Consider the following 27,136-nt stretch of genomic DNA (forward strand, 5'->3'; position numbering starts at 1 on the left):
TAACGAGCGTACGCGACCAACAAGCAAAAGTAAATCAACCAGCGATTCAGCGTTTTCTTTTTCCAATAGACCTTCGTGTAATAATGAAACTTCATGCGTTACAATACTCTATAAACCTGGGAATATTTTTATCAAATAAAAAGCTTAAAAAATCGGATGATTAAATATCAATCAAAGACGCGTTTATTTTACATCGTATCATCGGGCAATCTATAGAAATGCTGATGTCACGAGGAATCGATGAAAAAAAAAACTGCGAATAGCTGGAAAAGATAGGAAAGACGGTGTGCGTTGCGGATCGTGTCGGGCAGTAACTCGAAGCACGAGTGGAATGCAGCTGATGAGGGGTTAAGAGCGATCGTGTAAACCGGAAATTGTCGCGTTCGCCGAGTAAAGTACCGTGACGATCTCGTGCTACTAGTTCTGAACGGTACGCGTTCAATAGCGCTCGTTTAATACCTACACACAATACCAGAAGAAACGTATTATTACGTTCGATCGAGGCTTTCCAGTCGGTTCGGTTCTCTTGCGACAGTAACGAATGGCCTTCAAGGCTTTTCTTTATCAAGACGCTGTGCAAATTTGTTGGCTGGTCGATCGTAAGGTAGCATCGATGTCCTTATCGTGGCGAACTCGTACGTCTCGTTATATGCACGATTCGTCCTGACACTCTTCTTTGCTCGCAATTGGCACGACTGCAAGTTGCACCACTATTTCTGTCAGCGTAACAGAAGTGCGCTACCGCGAATCGCGTCTTATCTTCTTACGCCTCTACAAATCATAAATTTCCCTCGGGCCAACAAGTGCATTACCGTTCCTCGCGACTAATTCTGTCCTGGCACAAATTAATTAACACGTCTCTAGGTAAACTACCTTGTAAACATTATCGATTCTTCTACATCACCGTCGAAGTGTTATCCACAAATTGCGCTAACAAGTATCGCGGAGACTGTAATTTAATTCGCAGGTGTAATTTGTGTACGCGAGAATTATGTTAATTCGATTGCACCACGTGCAATTTATATTCATACGTATGTACACCGCTCGCGCTCTAATTTGATCGCTGAATTTATATCGGCGCGAAATCGCGGCGATTGTCTCATAAAGGCAATTTACGCGACCGCGAGTCGCACTAATCTTCCTACGACCACAAATTGCCGCAACGTTCCCGCATCACCGGCTAGAACGATCATTCCCTCTCCCCCTTCCGGCAGTAATCTTCCGAAATTTCCGCGCCGCCGATTGCGCTCCCTCCGATCGAAACCATTCGCATTCCGTTCGCGAAATAGTGGCCAATCTTGGCTGCAAAACCGTCTCAATCCTGGAACGCTTCTGATGCTTTCAACTACCAACACCATCTCATCTTCGCCGCGCCGTCTTTATTGCGTGGCAGGGATGAAAAAACTGTAGGTACCACGACCACCGAGAATTTGCCATGGACATTTACCTGATCGTCCTAGCAACACGGCTGACGCCTTGCACTCCGATTAAAGTAATTTCGAATGAATTTCAGTAAGAAACCCGATTGAAAGGATTCGTGTACGTTTACCCGATGGAATAAGCAAAAAACAATATCAATATTAATAATTCTAAATGCAGATCGGGAAAAATTCATATTTGTTTCAGATTTATTCTAAGAATCGCTGGTCACCCGATTCAAAAGTGATTAGTCGAAGGCTGACGTTCGCGAGATACGAGGCGTTGATTGCGAATATTTATGCATAATCAGTCACGCTAGCTTGACACTTAAGAATGATTGAAACACAAAACTGACCGCGACCCGACTGAAATATGTTTACATATCACGCCCTAACATTTTTCCCCGCCGACATTACCGTCCGTGACTTTAATCAATTGCAACAGCCTGTTCGTTTTAAATCCACGGAAGCCAATTGCAATTAATCGTAACAAAGATATTATTAAATATCGTTCGAATCCTTCTCACCTTGCACCTGCACTTGACGCATTTCATCTCCCCGTGAGAGTGGACACGTGGGTGCCATTCCATCCCGTTCTCGTACGGTCCGCCGAGAGGGTACTTGCAGCCACCGGAAGCGAGGATCTCCTCGGGGGTGCGTCTGGTGGAGGGTACAGCTTGGTCGCGGGGTAGACGGGTCGTATCGCCGGATGCGACGCCGGCGTTCGCGGTACTGGGCGTCGTCGTCGGGCACTGTCTGCAGCAGGCCTTCTTGCTCGGTCTGAAGGCGATCTTCTCGTCGCAGTCCAATGGCGGACACTGCACCCGCGGACATTTCACCTCTAGCGTGACCGGCTGCAAGATAAATGCGGTCTTTAGTCGATATTTAACGCCGCCTTCGAATCCTCAGAATCCTCAGATTTAATCACAATTAAATCAAATAAAAGTAATCAACCCGTATTACTAATTGCATATCGTACGTTATCAGATTATAACGATGTGATAGAAAAATTAATTACGAAATGAAATGAAATTAAAAAGAAATATGATAAGAGCAAACCGACTTAATTCTTATTTCGCACATCCAGAACGTTTAAGCCTAGAGTAATCGACAGTCAAAGGGTTAATTCGGCGCTGGTGACAAAGGAACGAATCAAAACGATCCTATTATCTCCGTTAATGGAGGCAAAGATTTGGAGGGACGTTTCCATGCATGACTCCAAACAATTTCCTTATAATATATATTTAGAAAGGCTTGTCACCGATTACCGATCACCCGTGTTCCGTGCTCTTTTCATGACTCGGCAGAGAGCAACCGCATTCTTCTGGCGCAACGAACCCTCGTTGTGTGTCTGTCTGCTTGAATTTTTTATTTTTTTCTTCATCGTCCTAGAGAGCTTTCAACTTACCTATACGTCTCGGTACGTACAACGGGTTATAATATACAGATACTTTATATGTCGCAGGATCGCGTTGATGGTGGCCTGGTGATCGTTACGAAACGCCGCGGTAAAGTGAACGTATGGTAAAGAGGTAAACAAAGAATCTGGAAAAAGTCATGCACGCTTGGAATTCGAGTTGCCAACGCGATCCCTAGCGTTTCAGAACATTATCCACGGCCGTCGGAACGATTCGAATGCCGATCTTTCGAAAGTCGACCTCAGGTTAAAATGCGAGAGATTTGCGTCAGTCGTCGGTTATCCTGCGCGCTCGACTAACTTGCGATGCTATCTTGGTTCAAAATAAAAATAAAAGAATAGCTTCTGCAATATGCATGCAAATGCGGATGAAAAGATGACTTTTTATCAACTTACGTCGCATGTGCACACCGCGCAGGTATCGAATCCAGCAGGTGGCAGATATGGGTGCCAGGATGCTCCTGGTAAGTGGAACTGACCGGCCAGGGTGCAGCCTCTCGTCGCCGAGCTAACATTTTTTCCTGTACCGTTCACGTTGATACCGGGACCTGCACAGAAATCATTAAATCAGAAAAAAAAAAACAAGATACACAATTTCGAGACGGTGCATCGATTAAAATTAGCTGGAAGATTTCGGATATCCAATACTCTTATGACGATGTTACAGGAAAGTAGCAAAGACACAGCAGACGGTGCGTTTATCTGAAATTAATTCCACTAACTTGCTCCGGTAGAACGGCGACGCAAGGACGAGGGACGAGGAGGCTGGTAACGCGACTAAATAACGCAACAAAGTAGTAGAACCGGACGATGGAAACGCGGCCGATTTAATTATATACGGTAGAGCATCGACGTAGCTGAAGAAGATGACGGATCGCCGCGATGGCTTCACTTTTTCTCGGCACGTCCGATACGTCTCTATTGCCGACTCGTCGAATAAAAGCAATTTATAATTTGTCTGATCGATTAGCCGGACGAGATATCCAAAAGGAATGCTACTAGCGACTGGATATACTATTCCTCGAAACAGCTAGCAGGATGTCAGTCCTCGAACAAGACGGTAAAATATCATTTGATCGGATATTTATGCTACCCGACATACTGTAAAATAACATTTTGTACATGGAGACTGATAAACACTCGTGTAACGTAGACGGGCTGTAGATAGGCGTAACTAATTCTACGCGATTACTTTCATGAAGCGTGTCACGGTTAAGCGGATTTAATCAACCGTAGATCGACGCGTCTGGGTTAACTCGGATTTATTGGTTTTTCAAGAAAGGAGAACGATAATTAATCCGTCAATCTATTCAGCGCAGGACAGCACGTTTGAATCTCTAATGAACTAACGAACCAGTAAAACAAACTCATTAGAATCGGAAATATTAGAAAAATTACGTACCCGCGCAAATAGGGCAACAGTGGCCGGTAGCAGGTTTCAGTTGTTTGCCCTGTGGACAGGTGAGGGTCGGACAGGGCACCGGGTCGCACTGCGCCAATCCGCGGAAGCAATGGCACATGGAGCATGGATCCGTGCTCGAGGTCCATTGGGTACCTTCCTCGTAGAACCTAGTTTCGTGGAAACAAGCACCGGTTTCGATGTCAGACCGGGGCGGTTGCAGATTGTACGCGACCACAGAGGCAACATCGTTGTCGGCGTAATGGGGGAGACAGTTGAGGGGTGCCCTGGCTTTGAAAGGAGCCTTCAGGATCCTTTCAGCTTGTTTATCGGTCACTTCTAGGAAACCGATACCAGATTCTATTCTGTATAATTCCACTGGCGAGAGTCCAGTGACGGAACCTTCCAAGACATATCCAGTGAACTCCTCCAGAAGCCTCCTGGCGACAGGTGCGCCCTGTGCCAACAGCGGCATGGTCTCTAAATACAGGCGAAAGGTTCCCGGTTCTGTATCAGAGGTGGGAGATGGCTGTGCGAAGCCAGCAATCTCGAGTTCGTAATGGAGAGAACAGTCCAAGTCCACTGCTACCCAGACCAGACCAACTGGACCAGGATGCACGGGTTCCTGGGACAATCTTCGAAGCAGTACAGGCGCGGTGGTGTCCTTGGCGTCGGCTACGGGTCTCTGATAAAGACGGCCTCGCAACATGGAGCCTACATGAGAAGCTGCAACAACCGACAATTCACCATTGAACAAAGGCTCTAGAAGACGAGGTCCTGGACGGTCCAAGGATCCATTAGCCAGACCATCGACCAACGACGGCGTTAGATCCTCCAGTTCGGTGCGACGTTTGCCGCCTTCGTCCACGAGGGTCACCAGAGGACTCTCTTCTTCGAGACCGATCAACTGGACCCCGTAACGCAACGAGCCAGCGCGGTCCAAAAACGCCCAGGCCAGTCCAGAGGCCGCCGAAGGCGTTTCCGACAGCAGCAACGTCTGATACATGTCGCAGGTAGCGCGGGGTCCCACCATGCCGGCCAATCGTATTGCCTGCGGGTCCTTCTTGGACATTATACTGATGGATAACTTGCCGCGCGTCAGAAGACGTAGATCCGCTCCCGACAGCGCGCTACGGACCTCCCCGAAGTTCAACTCGTTCGACGGCTTCTTCACTATGATTTCCTCCCGCAGCACCACGTAATCCTTCTCCACGTGCTCCAGCTGCACGATCAATGGCACCTCGAGCACGTCGTTCGGTAAGAAAACGCCGTTGAACACCAGCGACACGTGAATCGAAGGGGCGGAAGCGGAGGATGCAGAAACTATGGCTGTAGCCCCTGCGCCGGACATCAGTGAACGATCTACACCCATTGTTGGTTCCAACAGCGAAGAGTATTGTTCCGTGGATAAGGCGCGATAACGAGACAACTGTCCGGTCAGGGTGGCCGACGGTTCCCATATAAAAGAGACGTGCAAACGTTCCTCGCGGAGCAGCTTCCTGTAATCCCGAGGAACTCTCCTCCAAACGCCGCACAGTTTACCCGTCGCGTTCTGATACACTCCACCGATCGGGTCGACGATCTGCTCCTCCAGGATGCTGCCCGATCCATCCACGAACTGGATGCTCCGAGGTCGAGGCGTCGCGGTAGACAGATAGAACGAGTAATAGAGATTTTTGCGATGGAAAGTGAAACGACCGGTGGCCACGTAGTTGTAGGCGCTGTTGTAAATCGAGGTCGGGCTGGGTTCGTCGCGTCGCAACACCTGTGACGTCCTACCCGTTAACAGAGTTCCAAAATCTGAAAAAGTCAAAACTATACGATGAATATGGAATCAACGAATCCGATAGAGCTAAGCGATTCGATCAATTACGTTTCAAGCTTCGTTCCTCTTCCTCGGAGGTCAACTGCGCTGGCAGATCCTGCACTATGTCCGTACCTGAAACACGCAAGGAACATTCGAATTACACTCGCGTTAATTTATGCTCCAAGCGGTCAACGACGATACCTTTCTCCCTCTCGTCTGCAAAGAGAGTTCAAGATATCCTGAACGATCTCCGTTTTCGAAATACGTGCTGGGCTCGCAAAAAATCGTTTTATCGCCTCGTAAAAAGCACCGTGCGCCACCGTCGACGACGCTTCGTTCGGCGAGAAACTTCTCGTTAAAGTTTGCTTCTTAAGCAGCGGTGATGTACGCGGATGTTTTATGCGACCCGGCCTAACGCCGTGGAAGGATATCCTCTCTCTAGGACTGTAGGAGGATAATGGCAGGTGTGAGTGGAGCCGAAGGATGTTGGCGTGGTGGCGTATCGATTATAAGGCGGCACCGAATGGCTCGCGAGTCGGGCATAAAACAAAAATAACCGCCGCATCTGACGAGATAGGCTCCGAAGAGGGAACGGGTTAAGAGAAGAGAGGAGAGGAGAGAAGAGAAAGGCTCATTGAGCCCGCGCGATGCGTGTACGAAGCATAAAAAATGGCCGCAGGGTAGGAAAAGAGGCGGCTGGCGCCAACCACCGCTACTTTGAATGTTGCTTTTATGGCGCATACCGCACCGGTCCAGCCGCGCGGATACGTTAATTGGCATACGTACTGTACGAGCCAGTGACAACGCGTCGCGTCGTTTTACCTTTCTACCTCTTAACCCCTACGATTTACGGTTCAACATTCTTTTGTCAACTGCGCGTTGTTTCGCTGCCGTTCGTTTTGCTAGATACTTTCCACTTTGCATAGTTTTCTGTCGTAAGCGGAACTTTCTATGGGAAAATCGTGACACGCGTTTTCATAAAGAGAGAGAGAGGTTGAAGGAGGAATTTTCCATCATTTGTCTTTGATTTTGGGTTTCTAAACTTAAATTTAATTTAGAATTAGAGTACCAGCTTTGAAATGATTACGAATTTAGCGTACTTTAGCGACTGAAAGCCATGTGTTCCATGGCGCCTAACTACATTAGCACCCAAAATGCTCGGCTTTCCGACGCAATCATCGTAAACAGCGTAATAAATTCGATCAACCGACGGTATTTCCTGAACCAATTAGCCCCAGCTAAGTTCGAAGCTTGACCAGAAATTCTTTCCGCAAACATGATAGTTTAAGATCAATTTATCCAGGTTTATTCTTATTTCGGGCTTAAGTAAATGTACAAACAATCGATAGAAATTTCATTAACCAGACGGGGGAGAGTAGTTTCTTCGCTCGAATATCGGCGGGCGTATATTCGTGTTTTTACGACGGCTGGACGTGATTAGCAAGCACCTTACGGTCGTTTAATGGTATTCACGCGGTACGTTTAACCGAAGGACGCTCGTTATTCAAGATTAAGCGTGCTCGTGAAAACGGCGCCAAAATCAGCAGGTCCGCCTAATTGGCTGGCTTTCGCGTGTTCCCCAAAACGGTAATCCGATACGGAGCCGCGTTTCTTCGCGTTACTTTACAACCTCCCGATGTAATTACCATTCTAATATCCTCCTCCACGGCCGATCGAATTCGAAATGGTTGCCGAAACTCTTGCGAAAATCAGATAACCGTAGGAATTGAAAATAACTTTCCACCCCGGACATTGTTGCGGCATGATAAATATATACGTACCATACCTTTGAGTAAATCGCGTACAATTGGTCGCGGTCGTAACCTGCCGTCGGACGTGCCGTTTTTGCACGCGAATTTTTCGTTCCATCTCGACGGGAAGTTCCCTCTTTCCCACGGGCCGCGAAATTAGCGACGATTCAAGGGGCATCCCGACGCCTGTCGGCACCGAGAGGGCCCGTGAATGATCGCAATCAAGTACGACCGTACCCCTCCGCCGCATAGACCGTGGCGAAATCTTTTTTTCTTTTTTTTCATTTTTTCGAAAAGCCCATACGGCATAATTCCCCGGACACTGGACACGGTCGTGTATTAATATACAAGATGACAGACGAGGTAACCGCGGCGAACCTCCCTGTCTCTGCCTCGTCGACGGGGCGAGAGATTCAAACGAGTTTCGTCATTATCCGGCTGCATTCGTGTCTGCTGCCAACATCCGGGACGTGGTCGTTGGTCGTTGGTCGTTGGTCGTTGGTCGTTGGTCGTTCGTCGTTCGACTCGATGAGAATCGATGTGACAGTCCAATCGACGGGCTCATGGGTCGCAGTTTCTTTTCGCGGGACGTAAAAGGGAGGGACGAGGATCGGTAATCGTAAGCGGCTTCACCTTCCATCAGCAAAGGGCAACGAGCATCCCAGACGACCACCAACCAACCGACGACCAACGACGACCAACGACGACACAGCGAAAGTATACGGGAAAACAGATACTTTTATGCGTTACAACTATGCTGCATTAATGCGATGGATTTTTAAATAAACGAGCAGACGATTGAACCAACAGTCTGGAGGTTAGTTTACGACCCCGTATATGCAGAGAATTTTAAGTTAACGATCCGACGATCGTAAATCAATCACATTCTGGCTCCATCCTGGCGTCCCACTGGGGTCGCTACTAAGTTGCTTACGGATTAACCGGTGAGCAAATCGAAGAGAAAAAAAATTTTAATATAGGACAAAGGTGGACAACTTCCTTCGAATTATTACTACAGTTGTCAAAGGCTTCTGAATTGATCAAATTCTCTTCAGACCTGCGTTTGTCACAGACGAATAAAGCTCAAAGAATTGCGGTGAGATAAGAAGAGGACAAGGGATAGGTTGAAACGTGGACACAAGGAACATACACGAAATTAGCAAAGATAAAGAAGAAGAAGAAGAGAGTATATAAAGATGAGCAAGCAGTGGACACGATAAGAGGTGAACCAAGAGACGGGAATAGCGAGGATGATCAACAGGCTCATTGGAAGAGAAGAACGAATGGTCTCGTCTCCCTCCTCCTACGCTTCTCCCCTGCGACCTTCCAACCCTCTCTCCGAACCACCGACCAGCTTCTCGTCTATTCTCATTCCCGCGCGCGTTATGCCCGATCATTACGTATGCTAATATTTACATTTAGATTGCACGGCTTAATCGAAGTGACGCCATGCGGTAATATAGCCGGCGCCATGGCGCTAAACCGTGGCGCCCGATCTCCCTCTCTCTCCCTCGACATCTCTCTTCCTCCACCACCGACCTTCCACTCCTCTTCGTTCCATTCTCCCTCCACCCTCCCCCCACTTCCTCTCTATACCGTTTCTTTATCATCGACCTTTTTTCCGCGCTTTTTTACCGATCCCCCCCCTGCCAACAACCACCACCGACATCGGTTAATTCGGCCCCTCTCACGGCTCGTTATTCCGTTTATCTGTCTCGCTGCTGTCCCACGACGACCAGAGGGTGGCTCGAGGAAAAAGTCACGCTTTTTTTCCCCTTTCGATGATTCTCTCACGGGAAAGATTGCGGCTTTGGATCGCATCGGTAGATAAGTTTCATTGTGCCCTTCAAGGGTGCCCGTTGAGGAATTCCAAGGGGTGCCCCTTCTTTTTCACGAAGGATTTACGTAACAATCGATAGAATAGCAAGAAGATATTCTCCTCGTTCAAGAGGAGACCACCAGGTCAAATAGAAGGAAAAAGAAGGGCAACACAAGACTCTGGGTACTAGCTTGAAAGCCACGCAACAACCTCTTTATATTCAACGTTGTCGCGATAAAGAAATCTACTCGCGCTCCTCGAATGGGAATAGAAAGCGCGGACAATGACAGCGTACACTTGTCCACGGATAATAAATGCGGGCTCGCTAATTGATTCTAAGTAACCGATAAATTGTCCGCTGCCCACCATGCTAGCAACGTTATGGTCAACGACGCGCGCTATCTTTCACCGGCAATTTATTCATTTTTCCTGGAAACCTTTCTATCGCAAATTCAAACGAAACTCTTCGGTTTTCTTCCTTCGCAGGCAACGATATTAATCGCGATACCTTGGTAATCGTAGAAACGTATCAATTAATATCGCGCTGATATCGTTGTATCGGTGCAATGAACAATGATTGATCGATTTTTTTTTTTTTCTTAATCCTTCTAACAGAGAACGCACGTGGCAAAGTTTTTCTATTAGGGAGATGTTGGAACTTTTGGACTTTGGGTCTTGGATTCAAGATCTTTGGATTCCTAGATCCATGGATCCCTAAACCCTTGAATCGTGGAAACGCAAAGCTCGCGAATTATCGCACCGTACTAGCTACTTTTATCAAATCCTGGGGGTCGCATAGTACTACGTTGCTACTGCACTTCCTTATCACACAGTACTATGATCTACTGAACTCTGTTATCACGTAGTACTATGTTCCATTGAATTCCCCCTTATCACGTAGCTCTACGTTCTATAGAATACTCTTATCGTGTAGTACTATTGACATAGTACTACGATGATCACGCTAAAAGTACAGAATAATCGTAAGAATATCTGTGATTACTGATTGCATAAAAAGTTTATCGGCAAAACATCTAAAGAACGCATTTAGCAAAATGATGTCACCAGTACACCTTTTACGTAGGTCATTTTAATAGCAAATCATTAAAACACTACAACACGCGTACAGTGCTAATTGTTGTTAATTCCGATGGAAGATATAGAACTATCTGCTGTGTCGTTTATAAAAAGAAAAAAAAACTCACAGCTGTATGCAAAATATAGTAAAATATGTGCATCGCGTTGGATGATACACATTTTTTTGAGGAATCTTCAGAGACACTTTCAATTTCTTATTGCAAGCTTACAACGTAGATTATTTTATAAACGACATTTATGATAATATACCGCTATTATAGTAATAGACATCTAATCAACAGGCAATTCAACCGAGGATCTGTTTTTTTTTTCTCTTCACTTTTTTTCGAATCCATTAGCACTCTCAGTATACTCGTCAAGTTTATTAATAAACAACTGTATCGTAAGACTGGTTGAAAATTTTCTTTCAAAATCCTCCTATATTTTCACGATTCTAATTAACTCAATCTAGCTGGCAATCTAGTTAAATAAATAAATTGATTTCAACAGAGTTTCGTGTACTAATCAGTTATCTTACAGAACACGTATGTTAGAAAGTACAACAATTTCCTTCGCGATAGATTTATCGCCGATCGTTAACAGTCTTGTCTACTGTACTACTCGTTACTCAGCCGGAATTCCATTTGCTGAATTCCTGGCCTTCACTTTTCGTCAGCCTTGTATTTCTAGTCGAAAGCGCAACCGAAATAGGTACAACTATTCCGAACGTTTCCTTCGTTTCATCCGCATTCTACGGGGATATGGAAATCGGCGGAGGAAAAAGGAAAAAGGAGGAAAACGGGCTCGGTGAACGTACCAAGAATTTCGTCCAAGCTATTCTCAGTGAAAGTTGTACATCTAGCGGATAATACTCTATCAAAGACAGGGTGGAAACTCTGTGCAATGCTGAAATTCTCATAATTTCACGAGACAAAGTGAAATTTGTCTGAGATCCAAATTATTCACTGCGGATACGTGTGATGTTAGATTTTGCAAGAGGAACGAAAACAACCAGGGCAAGAGGATGATATAGTAAAGGAAAAAACATGGGGAAGAAAGAGAAATTCTTAGAAGGAAAAGAAACTCGGCAGAGTTTCTCATTTCGTGGTAAGGGAGGAAGAAAGAAGACTTGAACACACGTCGATACGTTAATCCGTTAATAAGATCACTCGAGAGCCTTAAAGGCGATAATAAGAGTAAAGGTACCGTCGATAACGCTCGACCATGATTACATGGCATTGCAAATACGATTATCGGATCGATCGGCCGATACAGAAACGGATGGAAAAAGCATCGAGGGAATGATCGAAAGAGAAAGAAAACCCCGTGGCCAACTGATAAAGACAAAGATACCCGGCCCCAAAGAGGCGGTGATCGTTGATAAATGATTTATGCAAGCCACTTGACTCTCATTAATGTATCCAGTCCTTCGATACACATTGTAACTATATTCTTTTCGCGATGTAAACGAGATCGTTTTCAATAACTGAATATTTTTACATTTACTAATCGAATGAAATTAAAAGACACTGTATATTCCACGTAGGAGGTGCATATATAATTACTAACGAGCGTATCATTTCTGAAAGCATGATAATATTTATTCGAATGAAAAGAGATCGTGTTACTCACTGAAATCTCCTGGACAAGACTTGCAGCACCGACCAGGAAGAAGAACAGGTTCGTCGCACGTAAGTTTCGGGCATTCGTTCTTAATGTTACGACAGTGGACCCTCGCCACGATGCGTCGCTTCTTTTGCACCTATAAAACAGAATAAATTGTCAGAAATAAATTTGTGAGTTTAATCTTGGATTTCGGATCTAGGATCTTGGATTCACGGATTACTGGACTCATGGGTTATTATATTTTCCAATTCTTGGATCCTTGAATCCCTGGGCTTTTGGATTCTTGGATCCTCGAATCCCTGGAACATTGGACTCTCTGATCCCCGAATCCTTGGACCCCTCGACTATTTTTTGGTCCCTAAACTCGCTCGTCAATGCCTGAATATCCGCTCACGCGCAATCGCGTGCACAATCACGAACGCTAAATCTCTCCGGCACACAACCACCGACCTGTTTCCTCCTGCCCCGAAGCGCACGTGTTACAAAGTGAAAAACAACTGATTTCAAGATAAAGTCGTACGTTTACAAAGTATCAAGACACGTTTAGTGCCAATTATCGTCTAAATGTCAATAGGCGACTGCTTCTCCATCTAAATCGTGCCAATTCCCTTTACGTTTCTCTATTACCGTGAACGTAATCAATTTTTTTTATTTTCTTTTTTAGGATCACCAGCTTACACGCATGTTTATTGCTGCTTTACGCATGGCTGATGATAGTTGTAACGCTAACACGCACAGCATGCATAAATCTATCCGCGCATAATTGGTAGGTGTTAGCGATCACAAAGGACTCGTTTATCACGGTCAATGGTGCCATTATTCGCGACGCGATTTACAATACTCCTCGCGATAGAAATTATTATTTAACATCTCGGTCGATTTACCGTTTCCTGGGACAACGTGTGAAAAAAATTCGTCGTAAAATCTGTCAATGCTGACGGTATATAATCGTGTTCTGCGACACATATAAATTCATATTCCAGGACTTTGTCGTCGACTACTTTCTACCATAGATCTTCCGCTTCTAAACCGACTCTCTATTCCCAACATCTTACTACCAGTTGACTCTATCTCGTTCTTTACGACGCTATTTATATTTTACGATCCAACAATATTGCAAAAAAAAATTCGTTACTTTTACTCGGACCAGAGAATCCAGAAATCAGAAGCACGACAAAACGTTGGACGATCCGATGGACACCGGTTGACCGGTTAATAAATAATCGACTTTAAAGGAGATTTGCTTAGTTATCTTCGGGCGTGAAAAACCAATCTGAAGAGATTCTTTTTCAACGGCTCGTCGGCTGGGAAAAAGGATGCGAGATCGCGGACACGGATCAGAGAAGGTTCCGGTTACAGAGCCTCCACAGCCCACTGAAGAGAAATTAAGTTTGGGGTTTTATAGAGCTGCAACGGCATTCCTGAAACACGAAACGATATGTTGATTCAAGTGGTAAAAAGAAGAAAAGGGAGAAAGACACAGAGACCAGTCGGAGACGTGGAAAAAACTTGGAATTACAGAAGAATCGGGATGGCAAGAGTAAATATGGAGTTTCAGAATGTACCTAGCAAAACTCTGTGGGTGTAATTTTTATCGTTAAGAGAAGTTTCTGCGAGACTTTCAGATACCGTGTACCCACGGATTCTTAAGCCCGTTTCTAGAAACACGAGAACGATAACGATAACGCCGATCCTAAGAATAAAGGGGAAAGTTTTTTTCTAACTGGAAACATCTTAATGTATTTAATTGCTTCATAGATAAGGTAGCAGATTACGGAAGGGTAATCTCGCAGAGGAAAGAGAAGAGAAAATTCATAGATAGAAATATTAACGTCGCTAATGAAGATTTACCTACTAATGTTACGAGAAGATATCTTTTTTTCTTTTTTTGAAATTAGGGTCGAGAGCAACAATCATCTCGATTAAAAAGCGTGTCCCATTATTCAGGAACGGTGGTCGGTTGGCGTGATTCATCCACCCACGGGTTTCTTCCTCGCGCTGTTTAGCCATTCATTATTTTGACGCTATTGTAGGAATAATGATAGGAGGAACGATCGGGCCGGAAGTCGGTGTCAATTCGCGCGTGGGGTCTCCTCTATCGCGTGGGTCGTCTTTAGGCATTCTAGCTTCGAAAGAAGGAAACTTTTGATCGGTGCCGCTGGTTGAGAAAATTTATCCAATCGAGAAATTATTCGCTTTTTGATTTATACGACCAGGAGAAATATTGCTTCGCTACAGTCAACCTATAATAAATGTTTATATTAATTCTCAGATGTTCAGCATCTGTTATTTTGAAGCGAACAGTTCCTATTGTACGCGAGAATAAACACAACAAGGTAGCATAAAATAGCGTAAGACGCAGGCAGTGAAAAGTAAATCACAGAATGGTGGACAGTGGGCTGGGACACTCGGCAGAGGCTTTGGGTAAAGAAACGATGTCTCGTGTGATTCACGCGACCTGTCTGCCTCTGCTCCTCTCGCAACCAACACCGCGACCTATCAATAGCTCCTCATATACACTCAAGAGGGACTGTCATTCCACCGAAGTCTAAAAATAGAGTTCGCGCGTCCGTCTATAAAGCTGCTGGTTTGAGCACTCCTCTATCACTGCCTCTCAGCTCTCTTCTTTCTCATTTTCTTTCTTCTCCTCTCTGCTATTCTTCCATCTTGCATTCCTGGACCATTGGTTCCTTGGACTCTTGGATTCTTGGATCCTCAGACTCTTGGACCCCTGAATCCTTGGATCCATGTACTATCAACCTCCTAGGTTAAGGTTACCGTGATAAATCAAGGAAAAACAGAAGAAGAAGAAATAGACGTGGAACCGAGGGAGAGGCTAATGGCAGCCATCAAAGACAAACACGTAAGAACGGTAGCCAGTCAAGGACGGAGCTTATGAAGATTGGCTAAATTAAACTCCATTAGGACAGTCGTGACCGTTCCGTCCCGACGATAAATGCATGCGCGACAGAAGCCGTGTAACTATGATAGAGGAGCATTAATTGAACCGCACAGAGCGACAGGCTCCGAATCGCTTTACGATTGACCTCAAATTTATTTCCACATTCTTAACCCACAATCAAACGTTCACCGGTCACGTTATTAACCCCTCTATGACTCAGCCAGACTAAAACTTTTCGATCCCATCTCAAATGATTCTTTATTTCTTCTCCTTGCGAGCATACGAAACTGTGTTTCGTTCGAACGTAATTCTTAATATTACAATAATATGAATGGTGAAACCATACCCTATCCAAAGAAGGGTTAAAGTAAAGAAAAGGATAAGGGTGAATATCGTTTAGAATAAGAAAAGAAGAAGCACACTGATATCGCGTGGGAGGTGGGTCTTGTATAATGAGATGAGTATCTTAATAGTCTGACGATACGAGGCGATCGGCCTCGTAGTGGGTACATACATATCAGTGCCTCCTCACGTATCCACCGTACCTCACCATCTCTCTTCCGCATCGGAATACCAAGCAAGTGGGTGTGAACGAAATCTCGGCTGGATCTTTATTTAACGGAGCTTTTCTTCTCCCACCGATCGAAATCTCCATTTATACAAAACTCGAATTGCATTCTATATAATATAAAAAATGTATAATCACAAGAAACAGAAAGGTGAAGCCTTCACCTTTTATCGAGAAAGTCTGGAAGAGAAGCTCTTAAACGAAGCTAATTAGCCGAGGCTGTACATTTATCCTCTGAAAATGATGCTCGTTAGCGAACCCAGTAATATTACTGGACCGTAAAAAATAGCTCACTTTGTACCATTAACGAAGTCAAAGATATCTGCTCGAAAAAATAATTCTACGCAGTATCTCGATAAGCTTGAAAGTAGTCAACTGACGATTAAAAAAAGACGAGAGAGAGAAGGATCAAGGTTAAAAAGTTTCGCAAATTTTCATGCAAATATTATTCAGGAAGTTGGTTATCGCGGCGTTGAGAAACGTTGATCTTTTGCGAAGCGGAAAACGTGAAAGGGCAGGAATATCGATGACGTGCGCGCAAGGGACGCCTCGTACACGCTGACATTTATCGCAAAACACAACGGTGTCCCCCTCGGCCACGTATGCTCGGAATGCAAATGACGATTATTGCGCGATCGGCTAAGAATTCGACTGAATACACCGTCCATTTCTTCTCTTTCGAATTGTTTACAAAATTATTTGAGAATAGCCGTTTAGTCTATACTGAGGTAACCTATCCAGTTAAGCAATTCCAAGGACTGATGTACGTGTCGGAAACTTCTGGATAGGGTTTAAAGAACGCGGTATAACAGTAACACTATTGTGGAATGGCACACGGGCAGACTGGTGTACGCAGCATTAAACGAGCCGAGAAGGCGGACGCCAGTCTGTCTCGACCAGGAATGGGATTAGGAAGCACGTCGAGTCTCCATGGGTCACGTCACCCAGATCGAGATTTAGTCCGTGTCACGTCGATCTATACACTGTCCAAAGAGCAATGCCATTTGTACGACCTTCTTGGAAAAAGCGATCCAGGAACGCGACGATTAGATCACGCGTCCACTCTGTCTACGTTTCTCTTCCGAGTCTGGCTATTGTTAACTACAATTTAGGCTCGAGTTCCCTTTTACCAATTTTTCAATTCATTCGACAATGCGTGGAATAACAATTAAGAATACAGGTTACACGGTGCAAATTATGTGCCAGGTAGATAAGATCGGAATGCCGGCAGCTCGCTCCACCAGCCATTACCAACTTACCGTTCAATGTAAGATTGATTAGCAGCCGAGCTGACGTAAGAGTCCGAGAAACTTTAGAAAACGGCACCGGAACTAGCGAGACGACAAGCTATGGTCAGGGTGTCCCGGCACTCTGTACCTACACGAATAGTCGCCGCGAATTCCGTAAAAGTCGGGGTAGGTTAGGATTGTAGGTTAGGTAAAACCGTTGTACCTACGCGGCGAGGCTGCGCTGAGCGAGACGTGGTTACACGGAGGAGGTCAAAGGTCCGGGGGATACGGACGAATACAAAAGGCTCGAGATTGTAGGTACGTGCATACGGACACGCACGAACGCGTGACGACACACCCACCCATCCACTTTCATACGTACCGGAATGCATTCGCATTTGATGCAGTACATGACTCCAAAGGGCGGGCCCAAATCCGCGAACCAGGTGGAGCCCAATTCCCGTATCTGCTTGCCGAACGTACATTCTGCAACAAAGAGGTATTTCAATTGGCTTGGCGAATTTTACTAGCCACGGGTAAGAAGCATGACCGGTATAAAATACGACTCCTAGACTCTTTGCAAAACTGGCTAACTTGAAATATTTGAAAGCGAAACCGAACGTACGGTGTACTTTAGGTTTGGGAAGGGAGCGGTTAACAAGAGGGAAAGGCTCCTATGCTCTCTTATCTAAATCGTGAAAAAATACTTTTCCATTTCGTTTCGCGGCCTAACGAGACTGCGTAATCCTCTCGGTAAAAGTGAAATTGTGGGTAATGAATGGAGCCCGCTTCTGAATCATCGTCACGCGCGAAAGGAGCAAGGATTTTTGGTAGCCGTTTAAAAATCGCCGAGACGACGATGAGACGGTGAGTGTGTAAAAGAGGAAGGCTAAGAGCGACAGCGACGTCTCGAAGAAGAGAGCGGCGATCTTGGCAAGAAGAAATAAAAATGTTCGCCATTCTCGCAAGGCCGTTGCCTCGTTTAACACTGACGCTGTCTCACCTTCTTCCGCTAAAAAAGAAGAAGATAAAGAAGCTAAGGCCCGTGTATGACTGCGCGTTACGACGTCCTTTCCTTTTCCGTGTAAAAATAAATACTCGACCGAGAGCCGTGGCACCGAAAATAACGAGCCCACTCTTTTTCATAGGATTATACGATTTCTACTTTATCTTCGGACTTCTGAGAAGCCGCTCCATCCTTCCGGTTGAAATACTATGTATACCTTGACACGCGACATCCTTCCTTTTTCCATCAAATTTTCAGGATTCAGTTACCTTTTCAAGGGAGACCTTGATTAACTGCGGGGGTGGTGTCTTTTATCCCAAGACCAAGGGAATTTGAGAACTCGTTAATCAAATCTCCGGTAGAGATTAAAGTCCTGGTACCAATAACAGCACCCGCTATTTCAAATTCTCCCAAGTTACCATAGCTAAGAATCCGAACGATGCCACCATTCCAGCAACGGCTAAACAAAACGTCGCGAGGTAATTAAGCCGGCGAGATGGTAGAGACCGATCAAAGCTAAAGCTTCTAACAATATTTCTAGCCAGCCCATCAGACGACGGCTGTCTAGAATCGCCTTTGTACACGCGTCTGGAACGTAATAGAAGGCGAGCGTCGCGACGTTTCGTGCACGAAGAAAACAGAGAGAAGGAAAGATCGGTGTACCCGGTCTCTTTGGGCTTGTACGCGTCCACTGGTCCGTTTGCTTTAGATGTGCACGCAACAGAGAAAGAGAGGAGCAAAGATACACAGGGAGTATGGCTCGTTGCGCGAGGTCGTTGCACCGTCAGCGTCAGTGCTAAGTCGTTCTAAGCGCAGAGTCGGTCCTAAGCAACCAGCAGGCCCGGCGACAGGGAAGCCTCGATACGCCACCGCATTGCAAATATCTCAGACTTTCTGCTACGCGTTACCTTCATCCTCCTCGACGCAACTTCATCTCTCACTCTGCTTTCGATTGAATAAACCGAAAAACCATTCGTCGGGAAAAGAAGGAAGAGCATAAGCGTCGAATCTCGCTAAACGTTTAATCTATTATTGGAATGATGAGAATAGGACGCCGTGGTCGAGCCGTTGCGTGGAAGCATAGAGTGGTCGGTGCTAATTTGGCCCATATACCAACCTTTCATAGACCGTTGACTCGGCTGCCATAACTTATCAACTGTGAAATCTTGCGCTCTTTATCTCAAAGCGACCCACGTTCGCGCTTACCGCAAGCGCGTGCCTTCGAATCAGAAAAAATTCATTGTTTCCCTCCTGAAAAGATTGAGAATGCTAAGAGAACACGGCGCAAAAGGCGTTGCTGAGAGATTCGCGTAAACGGATTAGCATAAATTAAGCGGAACCGTTGAAGCATCGAGGGTACGTAAATTGGCTATGTTTTGCATAAACAGAATGAGCGCGGAAGATGACGTGGTTCGGAAGAATGTAAACGTAAAAAGGAGTACTCGAGTCGGCCTGCTGCGCGACAGAGATCCTCCAGACACCGGAGGATGTAATCGAGTAGCGAAAACAGAAGAAGTATCTCGATAGTGGGCACTCGAGTTGCGTTCGATTCGAGAGCCGCAAAAACGGAAGATCGTTGGCGACACCAATTATGTCACGGTTGAATCATACTTCTACCGTTCAATTTCATTAGCCGAAGAGTGGTATCGTTTAATTATCTAAACGTCAATTCAGCACCTAGACTGTAGGTGCAAAAAGAATTGCGTAACAGAAGAGTCTAGGATGAAAAACAGACTCGGTACCAACTCTATTAATAATCCTGATTACGAAGCAATTTGGTATTCGAAATCTGAATATCAACACCGAGTACTCATTCCTACTACGTTTAGCTTTCCGCGAATCTAACCGAGAATTCGAGGAACACGCTTTCAGCCACTATTCTCAGCCACGTAGACGGTCTAGGATAACGTTCAACGCGCGCTTCTAAGTCGGGAGTTCGATGAACCACGATGAATCCTCCTAACGGAGTTCGTTTAGGAAAAATACAACAGGATAGACACCACTGTTAATCCTAAAATATCCAACACGTCGACCGTTCACTCGTCTGTCCGACGCGGAGGACTGAACGCGCCGTGACAGTCTTTACTTATTTCAGCACCTCGAGTGTCATTAAATTAGATAAAGGGATCGTTTCGTTTAAATATCGCGGAATCCTGCCTGTTTACGCGTCCCTGGTACAGTGGCGAGCAACGTTAGTGTGATCTAGGGGAAACGTGGCATGCAGGAGAGAGGGCGCGCCGATCGCCTCGGGCCCAATTTCCCCTAGGGAACACTAGCTGTAAGTACGCGGCGTTGCAGCGAACTGTACGTTTAGCGGTTATCCAGCAGCGCTAAAATAAATAACGTTCTCTCGGTTCGATGTGGAAAAAAAACGAAAAGAAAAGAAATGGTGCGATAGCCGGGTGAGTGAACGACAAACACATGCCACTTTCTTTTCTTGCTTTTCCCACTTTTTTCCATCTTGCTTCTTTTCCATGAATCTCGCGCGTTATGCTTCCTTCCTGCCCCTTATGTTTGCTGCACCAATGCTTGTACGTTCTACTCTCTCTCTCTCTTTCTTTCTCTCCTGTCTACGTATCTCTTCGCAGTCTCGTTCTCTGTCTTTCTTGTTTGCTCTTCCTCGTCTGCGTCTCGAGTTTCACATCACCTTTAGCATCGTATACGATCTCGTGTCACGTGACATTGCAATGCATCAAGTGTACGTCTCGGTCGTTCGATTTCTAATGTTTCACTGCCACTGCAGATAATGACATTGTAGCGAGATGAAAATATACGTATCGGCCGTGTTAGCCAGCCGACCAACAGAGAAGTCCAAGCAAACCGGTTAACGATAAGTGCAATCGGAATCGAGTTCGAGACCAATTTCCAACGCTCCCCTGTCATCCGAGATAACGAGCAGATATCAACGGGGGCAAATGAAAAGCGTCGTTGTCCTAAAACCTTAACCCAACGGTGCGTTACGATATTACAAACGACACTGTTGCAATTGCATCTAGAGGTACGCGTACTTCTAACTGGAACATCGGAAAGCGATCGGCGAGTAGGTAGCCCGCATTGTGCGACCCAATTACGTTCACCGAGCGGTTTCTTCAGCTTCGTCTAACGGATTATAATAAATTTATGGAAGTTGAACAGCGAGCGAGGAAAAAGGAGGAAAATTGGTAATTAACGGGCCAGAAGTTTCTTCTACCAGACACCCGTAACACTGAACGAAAATAACGAATGCAACGTTGACAGGGGGGAGGAAAAAATACGATAGAAAAGGAAGATGAGAAAAGAAGAAGAGAGTGGCGAAGCCAAGTGCGTCGACATGGTTCTTACGCAATTCTTGTTTGGCCGTGAAGCACAGCGTCTCGACGAAGAAGATGAGGATGCTATCCTCATCTTCCGGTCCGATGGTCTCGTAGGTTCTGCTCGGGGGCAGATCGCGTCTGCAAGTGGGCAGAGAACGTAGGCGATGCTTCTCGCGACTTCTTCGACATTGAAGTCACCTCTTGCCGTGTCTCTCCACTATGTACTATATACCCCGCGATGTTGCGCGACCGTACCTGCTCTCTCGGCTACAGGTTTCACGTAGGTGTACACCTACGTGTACCTGGACCGAATATGTATTTCTTCCAGTCCCCTCCCCCTCCGATCGGCATTAATATGCAGAGGATTTAAAGTCGAGTACTCGGCCTCGTTCGGGTTGCACGCGAACGTACACGTATACTTGCAAACAGGGAGAGACCGAGGGACATCTTGGAGCAGATAATGCTACAAGTTTTCAGAATTCATCGGTTGGAAGACCGATCGCTTCGGCTTTAATTGCAACCACTATTATAACATATTTGGAATGAAGATAAGCGTGCACATAGAGTTTGATCATCCATAAATCAGGTGTTTTTATAACTAAAGAACGTGGTACCATTTTTGGTCCGTACGAAAGAGAAGCGAAGGCTTCGTTTGGCTGAGCCCACATGTAGGCGACACGCCTTCGCAAACTCGGCTCCTCTCGTTTGGGGCGCGCGCCCCAACTACGTATGTACAAATAATCGCTGATGCTGCCCACGTACAGATTTATGTTCGAAAACATCTTCCTTCTTACGCTCTAACGCAATTCTAGCAATTTTCATCATCGAACAGGAATAATATGACGAAATATTAATGGCGCAACTGTAAGTCAAATTACAAGCAATCATGTAATCCAGAGTGAAGTGGCACGGGTGAAATTATACGTCATTAGGATATATTATAGAAGGAATAGGAACGATAGGAAAGTTCATCGTCCAGATTCGTATGCGATAAAAAAGGATAACCCACTGTGGCGTGGAGAATTGTGATTGGACTTAGCTGTTACTAATCGGTACCGAAGTTTTTTATACGAATTTTCGGTTACTCCGGGATGCGCGAATGGGGCCCTGAACGATTCCATCGGCGTTTCCGTATCTCCTAAAACGTATCTGGCGAAACAACGAACGTGTTGCACGTTGACAGACGCGGCGATGTTTTACTGCCGTGCAAGTAACAATGCCGCTTTGTTCGCGGCGCGCCGCTGCCGATTTAGAGTCCGTGTTTTCTACCGGCTCCGAATAAATTTATCTGTTTGCCCGGCGAGATGCAATGAAACGACCGGCTATGACAATGCCCTCTAAACCGGTCACGTGACACGGCAACTACCCAATAAGAACACGGATCGAAAGAAAAATGGCCCCAAAGGCTGAACCTAAAAATTATTTTACAAAAATCTATCATCTTCAATTTTTACGATTGCCACGTTTACGATAAAAATCCGCCGATTTCTTCTAGCGAGATCAAGGAGAGAGACGGACGAGGAGAGATCAAAGCCGTACGCGATCGTATCTGACGTCGGCTTTGCAAGTACAATTAATTTCTTTCCGCGAGCGTGAAGGGAGGCACGCTGACAAGCGCAACGTGGAAGGTCAAGACCTCTCTCCGCGGTTTCCTTTTTCAGAACAATCCGAAAATACCCTAGAAATTGTCTTTCTCTGGTGCGACGAGGTTATAAAAGAAGCGTCAACTCGAAGGGCGCGCTTCGAGCTAAAGAAGAAGAAGGAGGAGAAGAAGAAGAAGAAGAAGAAGAAGCGGATGGAAACGTCTGCGTACCGAGTCACCGGGTCCTTGATGTACCCTTAATCATCGAAGGAACAAGAAATGGACGCCAGCGTACAGAAATATTGCTAGTCGATCGCAACAGTCCAGTCAAAGTTTCTCTCTCTCTTTCTCTCTCTTTCTCCCCTCGACGCAAGAACGGGAATGTTAATGCCGCATCAAGAGTTATGACAAATGATGCGATTTTGCAGGGGGCGCGCGAAGAAATATGTTACTGTCGCTTCGCGGACGTAGAAGAAACGGCTCTGAAATGTACAGACAGCCGGCGCGGCTTCTATGGCGTGAAAATAGACAACAAGGATGCTCGAAACTTTGCTATCTCTTCAATTTTTATTATGTTTCTTCCTCTTCTTCTTGTAACTTAAAACTCGCTGTTCGATGGAAACAATATCTTCTCGTTATCCCTTGATTAACGGAAAACGTTTATCTTTATCGAACGATATCTTTCCGATAGGTATGTAAACTTGAAAAGAACCTCTTCGAAAAATCGTACTATTTCGAACGAGGTCATAATAGTCTGTTTTCCGTATAAATTATCGATGTTTGTTTTTCCTGTTCGTATAATGTATCATCGTGTTACCGCCTTCGCGTGCTTTTTTATCTTTCGCCCCGTTTATTTCGGTTCCAAAACACTTACGTTTTCAACGACTCCTCTGATTTCTTGCGTTTCTATTCTATCGACGATGTACCGTTACGATCATCGATATACATCAAGAAGAAGAAGAAGAAGAAGAAGAAGAAGAAGAAGAAGAAGAAGAAAAGACGAAAGAAGGAATACGAGGAGTGGCGGTTCTCTGGTGGCGGTTCGGTGTTGAGGCAGCAACCGGCGATGCAATACCGAGTTGCCGAGTACTATATATAGGTGGCCCTGAGTGTGCAAAAATCACCCTACAAAAATCTGGATCAAGGGGCCATTCACCAAGTATGCCAAGCATCGCGATGTGGTCGGTGCGGTATACTCTGGACGCGAAGCCTAATGTCTTCGTCCAGGGGCGGAATGGCCCATCAGGATTTAGTAGCCGTCGTGTCGCTAATCTCCCGATAAAAATTTCAGTCCTCGTCGTCATTTTTCCCAAGGATAACCAAAGGTATCTTGTTCCATAAAACAATTGAAATTCGCGTGATCGCAACGCGAGTAATCGGCCAGATCGGACAAGATAAGTCAGCCCAGTCGGAGCGGCGAGAGAAAAATGTTGGTGCGATATCCCTGCTGCAAACGCGCCATCCCGAAAATGGTCAGACCTGTCCGAGAGAAAAGGAGCAGGTTCTCTGTTACACTTCCTTACACGAGTAATTATGACCGTATTTGTCAGCAGTTCGGATCACTGCTACCTTCTTGCCGTCTTGCTAACTCCTCTTCTTCCCCTACCACCCTAACCTTCCTTTATCTCTCTTATTTTCAATTTTTATAACAACCACCGCCCTTTTTCTCTCCTATCTATTTCCACCTCCGTTCCATATCCTTCTATGGACTTTCCTTACTTCTTTCTTCAGCGACAATCCACTGGCGCTCCACCTTTCTCCATTTTTCTTTTATCATTCTCGCAAGCTTCCACGTGCATGGGCTTCGTAATGAACCGAGAACTTAAGGATTCTTGGATATTGAAGATACCATCTGGTAGCAGCAGTGACCTAGTCTAAGCAGGATAGAGGATTCTAGATTAGCCTCTCCTGATTTCCATCTTTTTCCTTCTACCTTATTTCAACCTCCCAGATCCTTCGCATAAATCCTACGCCATATCTTGGTGCACTTGTACGCGTTAGTCGCGATTCACCTCTCGACCAAACGTTTCTTATCGACAATGCTCGCTGCCGAAGCGATGCAACGTATCGGGGCACCCACGCATCCCAGTCAACACGGTTCCATATATCTGCGCGCGTCTACACGCGCATCCGGACGTATGTACGTAGGTAACGTACGATATCCGGAGCTCATCGTGTACATCGACGCGCTCGTTCGAGGAACGAGACCGTCGGTGGCCAGTGAAATTTTAATTTGCTTGCTTTTCTTCAAAATTCCACGAAATGCTTACACTGAAAATATTCGACGCTGGTTATAATGGCGAAGAGACGCGGATCGCGGCGATCTTCGCGAGATAACCAAGATTCCGCCCGATCGTTTCGTCGAATCTCTTTTTCATTCCGTGTCTCCTCTCTCGTTGTTTTCGCCTTTAGTTTTGCGAACGGAAACACCGCAGGTTCCATTTCGTTTCGACAGATTTTCACGGCAAAATTGCTCGCTTCTTTTCGCGTAGACGCGCGAAACAGGAATTTAAAAGAGAGAGAGAGAAACCGTGGTGAAAAAAAGATAGAAAGAAAATATCGGAAGAGGCGGAGGGAAACTCGACGGGGAGTAAGACGTCACGAGGCTGGCAAAAGCAAACGTTGTAAAGTCAGAAGTAGGCAAGTTTATTGGTAGCAAGGTGCGAAAAACATTGAATTGTTAATAACGGCGAGCGCCGTAGCCCTTTTAAAAAAATCTGAAAACACGTTCTTTCAGCGAGTCCGTTCTCGCGCCGTTCCACGATGGAACGATTCGAAGACGATATTTTTAGATAACGCGTAAACTTCTCGAGTCTATCTCTCCTGGTATAAAATATATTTTTTAACCGAGTATATCGGCCGGCATCGCTGCATTTAGCAGACGCGAAACGTTTCCACCGACGCGACGCGATTACTTTTCCTCTTTTGCGAAACAATGTCGTAGGATTCCATTAACCTTTCGAGGAAACCAAAGACACGGTTCGACGTTAAATCGGGTTATCTGCTCGATATTATAAAACAACGTAGGCCTAGTGGACTTTCAAACAATAATATTGATTACTAACACATTTAGTTAGATTGTTGCAAGACGATTACGGTTTTCATACTGGGTCAACGGTGGATTACAATAGCAATGGCTATCGGTGCTCGGCATAGGTCATCGCTGGATTACCATATTATGTCACAGAAAGATCTAACCGAGTCGAAAGATAATTGCATTACCATTTGAAATTCGTTGAAATTGAATTAAAGAATTCTTTAAGGTTGCCACTCGTCGGGTTTTAACACCTTAATCCGACGAAAACCTCGAAAGGCACGTAATCAGAATTTTCCTTCGATTTAGTATATCAAGAGGACGGAGCTGAAAATAGAAACTCGCGACGGATCTCGTAAGAATTTACATCACGCTCGTATATCAGCGGCTCGAAGCCGCGAAATTATAGCGCGTATCATTCGCGGTGACTAACGCGTGCCAAATGGAAGTCAACCCGGAGAGTACGAGGGGTGCGGGTCGTAAAGAATACGCGACGATGCTGTAAGAAAGCGTTGAAACCATTCGTTAGGGCTGCAATGTTTCGTCGCTGTTGAAGAGGTGGGAAATAAAAAAGGAGGAGGAACGGAAACGATCGAAGAAAGGGCGCGGGGAAAAAAGCGCGCGTAATTGAGACGAGGAAAGGACGCGATAGGAAAGCGTCTGGTGTATCGAGAGATGCGAGAAAGCCATGGATACAACTGGTAGAGCTGTAAAGAGCTCGAGAGATGAGAGGAGAGGAGAGGAGAGGAGAGAAGAAACGACGAAGACGCGTTTGAAAAGCAAACGACCGAAAGTGGTAGGTGGAGGAAAGGGGGCAAGGGGAGAAAGTTCTTCGGTGTGCTGCCACACTCAGAATGGAGTCGAGTGCCAGAGAGTCGGTTGTCCGTGTATTTCAGGCGGCACGGGCCACTGCACTACCCCTACTACTTGTGTCGTACGTGCTATGTATATCGTACCTTTCATATAATGCACGCCACCCGGAGACACGTTTTCTGGGACCCCGATGGATAAATGCCCTCGCTGCTCTAGGCGCCGACGCTACCTTCTCGAATACCCGCCAGACCGCTAACTTATGCTCTAGGGAAAAGAAAAAAGGGAACAGAAGAAAAAGGAAGGGAATGAATGCGGTGCTCTGTCGTTCAACTATTTCCAGTCGACACTGCCGATCATGATAACGGATAAGATTTTTCGGGAGAATGCGACGAGAA

At 45.7% G+C, this 27,136-nt stretch overlaps 1 protein-coding gene across 8 annotated transcripts in view; it reads right to left on the reverse strand.

Moving 5' to 3' along the window:
- LOC114871155 (dorsal-ventral patterning protein Sog) overlaps nt 1-27,136 on the reverse strand; it is a 62,519-nt gene that overhangs the window by 4,093 nt on the left and 31,290 nt on the right. For 5 of the 8 annotated variants that reach the window (XM_029176708.2, XM_029176707.2, XM_029176705.2 and 2 more), the window contains 6 exons: nt 17,396-17,499; nt 12,321-12,450; nt 6,108-6,173; nt 4,238-6,049; nt 3,232-3,383; nt 1,946-2,272 (listed from right to left, as the gene is read on the reverse strand). In XM_029176708.2, coding sequence (XP_029032541.1) covers nt 1,946-2,272; nt 3,232-3,383; nt 4,238-6,049; nt 6,108-6,173; nt 12,321-12,450; nt 17,396-17,499 — 2,591 coding nt within the window. Of the gene's footprint in view, nt 1-1,945; nt 2,273-3,231; nt 3,384-4,237; nt 6,050-6,107; nt 6,174-12,320; nt 12,451-17,395; nt 17,500-26,884; nt 27,006-27,136 lie in introns of all 8 variants that reach the window. The other 3 variants (XM_029176709.2, XM_029176711.2, XM_029176712.2) reach the window with 2 other exon arrangements.

The sequence above is a fragment of the Osmia bicornis genome, chromosome 5, assembly GCF_907164935.1.
Source record: "Osmia bicornis bicornis chromosome 5, iOsmBic2.1, whole genome shotgun sequence".
NCBI classification, from domain to species: domain Eukaryota; kingdom Metazoa; phylum Arthropoda; class Insecta; order Hymenoptera; family Megachilidae; genus Osmia; species Osmia bicornis.